This window comes from Balaenoptera musculus, chromosome 4, assembly GCF_009873245.2.
Source record: "Balaenoptera musculus isolate JJ_BM4_2016_0621 chromosome 4, mBalMus1.pri.v3, whole genome shotgun sequence".
Classification (NCBI taxonomy): domain Eukaryota; kingdom Metazoa; phylum Chordata; class Mammalia; order Artiodactyla; family Balaenopteridae; genus Balaenoptera; species Balaenoptera musculus.
Genome location: NC_045788.1, coordinates 96,720,193 through 96,727,563, shown reverse-complemented (window position 1 = coordinate 96,727,563; position 7,371 = coordinate 96,720,193). Strand labels below are relative to the sequence as shown.

The following is a 7,371-nucleotide window of genomic DNA, read 5'->3' as shown; positions in this document are numbered from 1 at the left end:
GGAGAAAATCTGGAACTTTTTTTCATTCTTTCTACCGTCTTCAGTTCCCCAAACCCTGCAAGCAATTGCTCGAAAAATACATTTCAGAGGCAAAAGCATTCTAAACTCATATGTTTCACTCTCAAACAGAATTTTTCAGAGACTTTTAACTGCAAAAAGGTCATACTCTTTACAGTACTAAAAGAATATAACTTCTCATCTCGAATTCACTTTACCTATCCTGGTGAACAACTGGGGACCAGGTAAGTTCAAATTGCTTTTTGCCTAGTCTCCGTCTTAGAAGGCAAAATTCCTTGCAACTTTTAAAACAGCACTGCCCCCATGCCCAGATTTTATCACCTATTCCCACCCTCCCCCAAAATTTTAGGCTTCAGTCTAAAGCCAGAGCACCTCTTACATAAACAGGCATATTCAAAACAAATGCTTTAGATAAGAGAGAAGGGAACAGTATTTAGGGTACGCTCAAATAAGGCTCAAAGCCTTATTTCCAAAAAGGCTTCTGGAATCCTTAATCAGCCTTAATTTCCCAGCCTTTATCTTTTACACAGTCATAAGTTTGTCCCGTCTCGTAAACGCTATTCGGGACTCCTTGCTCACAAACTGATTCATTTCCATTCCCAGCGCAGTGCTTTACAAAGCGTAGGCGCCCAATAATGAATGAATGAGTTTGTAGAAGGAAGGCGGGAAAAGGATTAGTTTTCTGGAGATATGACTAGGAGAACTACAATGGCCACAAAACAAGAAGCACCCAAACTTGGACTAACGCCCACTTTAAACCTGCTCTCAAAGAGTCTAAAACAGCAAATTACGCCCCGCCCACGGGCGAGAGACAGGAAATACTAGCGTTCAGGAAAACCGGAAGTGCCTTGTCACGCCTCGCGCATGCGTGCATCCATCCAGCTCGCATTTCCTACCCTCGGTCTTCCAGTGAGAAAGCAGAGATTCAGGCTCCTGCAAGCTGCGGCGTTGTCAGTTCCCCACCCCTCGCCGCTGCGCATGCTTCCTGGGTTGATTTGCTCGTTGTAAGGCGGAGCGAAAGGACAGATTTTCTTCTTGTTCCCGCCCCTCTTCTTTCCTCACCTGCCACGTACTGGGCCCGAGCTCTCGCTAGGCTTGGTGGGTCCGTGCGATTGGCCGGGGCCCGCGCGAGCCCGCCAGCGAGGTGCAGCGGCCCCGGAGGACAACCGAGTGGGCCGTGACAGTAGCCTTCCCCCAACGCCCCAGAGCCCGGCGGTGGCGGCCTCGCACCGGTTGGATCAGCAGAGACCCGCGGAGGGGCGGCAGTGGCGGCCTCGGGAAGCCGGTATGGCCGCTGGAGACGGGGGCGCGGCCGATCTCTCGGGCAAGGCGGGCCGGGAGACGTGGAAAACGCTGGGAGGGCCTCGTTCGAACCGGCAGGCGCGGGACGGGTGGGGTCGGAGGGGTCGTGGGAAGGGCTGGAGGTCGGGAGGACGGAGGCCGGGCTGGGCCTCGCGTGGGGGAGGGGAGGCCACGTCCGGGGAGGGGAGGGGGGCCCCGCTGGCCACAGTGGCAGCGAAGCAGGCCCTCTGGGGGGCTCTAAGAGGTGTTTGGGTCAGCAAGGGCACTTGCGCGGATTCCACCTGGCTCCTAGGGGTTGGACTGCCCGAGGGAGAGGAGAGGGACTTTGGGAGGCCTGGGGTGGTCCAGTGCCTAACCCTCAGAGGGGCTTGGAAGGGTGAGAAGGGTGGAGAATGGCGCCTGTGGGAATAAGTTAATTGGGGTCACTTAGGAGAAACCTTGTTCCTTGGCTATGTCAGTCCTTAATCAAGCGCCGTCTGGAGGTCCAACCCAGTTTGATAGTGGTGATGACAACTAACTTTTAAGAGTTTACTTTGCTAGGCGCTGTGCTAAGTATTTTCGATGCATGGTCTCATTTAATCATCACAAGGATTCTTCCAAACTTAGATATTCCCATTTTGCATATGATGAAAGTGAGATTTGGAGAAGTATTTGCCTAAGGTCACACAGCTAGTAGGGGATATCTTTACCATCTTGCAATCCTGCCTCTGGTCAGGCAGGATTTGAGACTCCTTGCATTCTTCGGAATACTCAAGGGTTTGGTTTTGCTTAGGATTTCTTAAAAGGAAATTGCTACCCTCTGGAGGTGCCTAAGCAGGCCCCTCTGAATTTGAGCAGGGCCCTAACTACAGGGCTAGTGGAGCTGGAGGTTTGGTCACTGAACCTACATCCTGGTTTAAGAGGCAGGCTTTTTACGTGTCTCCTTGGGCCTGACACTTTATTCTCCAGTTCTGAGAACAGTGTTCCTGTTGGAAGATTTCGTAAGTTAGTGGCTGCGTCATTTCTGGGCTTCAGAGGGAGTGGGGCAAGGACAAGAAGAAAGAAGGAGAAATGGGGAGAAGAAAAAGCTGTAAGGATTTCACCGGCAGCCCTAGGAACTAGTAGTTCACAGCAGTCTCTACCTTGTGATTGAAGTTAGAGAAAAAAGAGGACCTGGATTCTACAGTTATGTAAACAAATGTGGGGATGGGATTTTCCCTTCCAGGGTACTCTTATTTTTGTGGTAACTTGTGTGCATGCTTTATGGAGATGACTGCACAAACTGGGGACACCCTTAGGAAAGAAGGCCTGGTTCCTGGCCACAGGTAGGTTATAGCCCAGTCCAACCAGTAAATGAATTTGCAGGCAAACATGGCAGATGCAAAGTAAAAGAGACTCATATTTTCAGATCCGCTGTAACCAAGCAACAATTCCTTCACGATCAAAAGGATTATATCAATTATATTTAATGTTGGAGATTTCTCTTGATTAGGAATATGTCTGTTGTAGGGAGTCACTTCTAGCTACATAAAGAAGGTACAGTTTGAAGGTTTGACTTAGTAACTGATCTGATCGTACAGCTTTCTTCTCTCAGTCCCTCTATCAGAACTTTATTATTTGTCATTCATCTTTTGTTTAGGGAACGAAAACAAGTTTTTAAATACTATATGTCAGGCACTATTTTAGATGCTGCTGAGAATAGGTAGAACCATCCTGCTGAAGCTAAGCCCTGGTCCTTAACTACACTACTGACGGTTTACACATCCTGTAGGTAAGAGAAGGTTACATAGATTGATTTGCTGAAGTTCTTTATTCTTCTCAGGCTGCAGGGCAAACAAGGTGGAATCTTTACCGTCTTGTTGAAGTAATGATACTTCAGAGCTTGGCATATAGTAGGTATTTAAGTATTTCCCAAATGAAGAGGGCTGGTTTGGCTAACAGGTGAAGGGGTTGTATGGAGGTTTCAGTTAATCAGAGTCTTCATGAGAAGTCTTTTGTCAGAATGGGCAGATAAAAAGCTAACTGTATTCTTATTTTCTGTCAGGACAAGCATAGCATCCAGATCGTAGAGCACAGTCCGCTCTGTTCTGAACTGACCTCAGAGTGTTAGATTCAATATTTATTGCCCCATTTTAAGATGGGGCATTAAAGATTCACTCATAAAATTAATTTGTTCAGAGGGTGTCAGGGGGGTCTAGAGACATTCATTTAAGGAGTAGTTAATTAGAAGGACATGGGGCATATATATGAAGAATATTAGGGCATTTATGTGTACTATTCATGAAATGAATTAGGATTCATGAAAACTTTCTTCAAGTATTTGAAGCGTTGGTGTGTTGGGGGCCAGGTGGAGTGCTTTCACACACACACACACGAAGGAGTAAATGTAGAGAATTATGAACACTAAATATGATGTCAATGAAATAACACATTTAAGAAGAGAAAACAGAAAGCTGCTAGTATAAAAGCATGGTGTTGAAACCAGAATGTGTCCAGTAGGAGATTATAAGGTACTTTAAATAGTCTGAGAGATCATTTGCTTGGGGCAGGAGGAGGAAGGAGTTGATACTAGGGAAATGCTCCGTGGTTACAGATAATGTGTTCAAGAACATCTTGGTCTTGGAAAGAAGAGATAGGCCTTGAGAAGAAGAGATATTAACACATTAATTAAGCATAAGTGTATTTTCTGTTGTTATATGGTAATGGTATAAATTACTAGAGACCTCAGACATTATTTTGAATTTAGGATTACAGAGTCATTACAGGAGAAGCACACTGAATAACCTGAAATAAGATTAAAATAAAACCCAAGAAGGGAAAATTCAATAGCAAGTTAGTATTTAGTTCTCTGATACTGTCTTATTCTTCAAGTGTGCTGTCTAATCACACACACTCAGGTTTGGGGAAAGGGTGTGTTATGGAAGATGTAGAAACAGTAGTGGACAGTCTTGTTAGAAAGCTCAGGAGGGTATCACTGATTTGTTCTTTGTCCTCAAGTTTCCAAAATAGAAAAATTGGAGAAAATACTCGTGAGGTCTTTCTTATTTTAGTGAGAAAAATTTGAGACTATTTTAGCGTTCACACATGCTCTTCTCTTCAGGGCTAGCAGTTAGTATATACAGGCTAATAGAGTTTGGAAGCCAGGATTTATTTTTCCCTTCATTTAACGGCTATTGAATGATTAACCGTGTGCTAGGCACTGTTCTAGGCTCCGGAAATACAGTGAACAAAACCATTTATTTCCCTACTTTCTAGTGGAAAAGACAGTAAAAAATTAATACATTTAAAATATTTGGTAGTGATAAGTGCTTTGCAGAAAAATGAAGCAGGATAAGAAAGTGACAGTGAAGCCATTTTAAGTTAGATGGCCAGGGAAAACCTCTGAGAAATTAACATTTGATCAGGGATCTGAATCATGTGAGGGGTGTGAAAAGGGCTCAAGATAAAGGAAGCAGCAAGTGCCAAGTCTTGAGAAGGAGAATGTGAAGTATGAGTGTAGCAGGGTAGCCAGGGAGAGAGGTGGGAAATGAGGTTAAATACTTGGCTAGGGACCAGAGGTCAGGTCATGACCTTGTAGTTCTGGCTTTTACCAAGAGTGAGATGGGAATCTATTGGAAGATTTTGAAGTAGTGATACTAGATTTTATTTAACAGGATAACTCTGATGTGTTGAGAATAGATTAAAAGCAGACAAAGGTAAAGGGCAGGCAGACCAGTTAGGAGTCTTTTGCAATAATCCAGGCAAGAGATGATGGTGGCTTGGATTAAGTTGATAGAGGTGAAGGTACTACAGTGACTGGATTCTAGAGATATTTTAAAGGTTGTGGCAACTAGATTTGTTGGCAATTTGGTGTATGTAAGGTGTGAGGAAAAGAGAGAAACTAAGATTTTTTTTTATCTCTAACAATTTAGAAGGAGAATTGTTACTAACTGAGATGGAGAAGACTACAGGAGAAGCAGATTTTGAGGAGAAGATGAGGAGTTTGTTCTAGACATGTTAAGTAAGAAATCTAAATCAGATAAGCAGTTAAATATATGGGTAAAATAATAATAGATATAAAATAATAAAACTTATTTTCTTAGGCACATAATAAAGCCACCTCCAGACCATTTTTTTAAAATAAATTTATTTAGTTATTTTAGGCTGCATTGGGTCTTTGCTGCGCACGGGCTTCTCATTGCGGTGGCTTCTCTTGTTGCGGAGCACGGGCTCTGGGCGCGCGGGCTCAGTAGTTGTGGCACGCTGGCTCTAGAGCACAGACTCAGTAGTTGTGGCGCATGGGCTTAATTGCTCCGCAGCATGTGGGATCTTCCCAGGACCAGGGCTTGTACCCGTGTCCCCTGCATTGGCAGGCGGATTCTTAACCACTGTGCCAACAGGGAAGTCTCTCCAGACCTTTTTTTTTTTTTTTTTTTCTCCAGACCATTTTAACATGAATATCGTAACACTGGAACAGTGGATCTCCTTTGAAGACCAGAATTTCTTAGATTCTAATCGTAGCTTTGCTTTTCAACTTTTAAAATATGTTTTATAGCTGCTTAATCATCAAAACCATTTTGTCAGTCTTTTTCTAGAGTTGTATATATAGAACATCCTGGAGTCCACCATGAATGGGCAGTTGGATCTGAGTGGGAAGCTAATCATCAAAGCTCAACTGGGAGAGGATATTCGACGAATTCCCATTCATAATGAAGATATTACTTATGATGAATTAGTGCTAATGATGCAGAGAGTCTTCAGAGGAAAACTTCTGAGTAATGATGAAGTTACAATAAAATATAAAGATGAAGGTAAGAGTGTTTCTCAAGTTAGTTTTTAAAAGTCTAAATATTATATGTGTTCTTTTGTCCATTTTTCATTGAAATCAGAATAAAAATTGTGTCCTTCCATGGTAATTGAGTACCACTTTCTTTTATTTAATGGAACGTTCATGTAGTTATAATTATTTTATAAGTTAAAAATAGCTAAATGATTTATTATTAGAAGGGGGTTTTAAGTGATAGGACACTTTCACACATTTTTACAAGCCATTTTTTTTTTTCTCTTATGCCTGTGCAAATTCTGGCTTCCTTTTTGCTTTAAAACCAAACTTTTACTTGTGTTTCCCAATGTGAAAGGGATGTTAGTAGGTATTGAATGAGAAAGGATTTCATGGTCAACTAAGTATGGGAAAGCTGGTTTAAAAAAAGACAAATGTATTTCTCTATTTCAGGAATTTTCAGAACATGTAATATACTGATGTACGATGTCAGTTTATGCAGTGTTCTCAGACTCATTGGACCACAAAACTTTTTATGGAGATGGGTTTTACATGACAAATGTTTCATCAAAGACATAGTAGAATTATAGTAGTAGACTGTCTTTATTTCTTTTTCTTTAAACCTGTCTTCTTTGTTAACATCTCTACTGATAATTGTGCTTTAGGTAGTTACCAGTATCTTTCTTATCGCTGAATTTATTTCCAGTCTATTTCACCTTGATCTCAATACTTGGCACTGCTATCCACACCGTCCTTGTTAAACTACTCTTACCCTTTAATATCTCTGACATTGTGCTATCTCAGTTTTCTTCTTATCACTAATAGCTTCTTCTCTGTTTCTCTCTGTGTGTTGGCTTGAAGTAATGCCAGCTGTTATGGCAGAAATCTTAAAATCTTGATGGTTTAACACTCAAGAAATCATTCAGGGACCCAGGTTGACAGGGACCCAGCTCTGATATATTCAACACATGGCTTACAAGCTCACCTTGAGCACTCACATCCAGCAAGCAGCTGCATGAAGACAGAGTGTAGAGGATCACATGGGAGATTGTACTCTCTAGGCCTAGTTTCTGTTCACTTCACATTGGTCAGACCCCAGTCACATGACTGTGCCGATGTCAGTAGGTTGGGAAATGTCCCTGGTTGGACAGGCACTTTTCAACAATTTACACTGAGGAAGGAGAGTATAAATCATTGATGATCAGCTAAGCTGATTATTTCACTACGGGTGTAATTCTCCTTTCTTTTTTTTTGCAATGTATCATCTGATGGTACCCAGAACTAATTTTTGAGGGTCACCCATGTTAAGGAAC

The 7,371-nt window shown here is 42.5% G+C and overlaps 1 protein-coding gene across 6 annotated transcripts in view; it reads left to right on the top strand.

The window, feature by feature from the left end:
• The first annotated feature begins 912 nt into the window (after positions 1 to 912).
• The window catches only part of TFG (trafficking from ER to golgi regulator), a 36,966-nt gene continuing 30,507 nt past the window's right edge, over positions 913 to 7,371 (top strand). For 3 of the 6 annotated variants that reach the window (XM_036850203.1, XM_036850201.1, XM_036850204.1), the window contains exons 1-2: positions 913 to 1,303; positions 5,863 to 6,089. In XM_036850203.1, coding sequence (XP_036706098.1) covers positions 5,906 to 6,089 — 184 coding nt within the window. In that variant the 5' untranslated portion in view covers positions 913 to 1,303; positions 5,863 to 5,905. The remainder of the gene's footprint in view (positions 1,304 to 5,862; positions 6,090 to 7,371) is intronic. The other 3 variants (XM_036850200.1, XM_036850202.1, XM_036850198.1) reach the window with 3 other exon arrangements.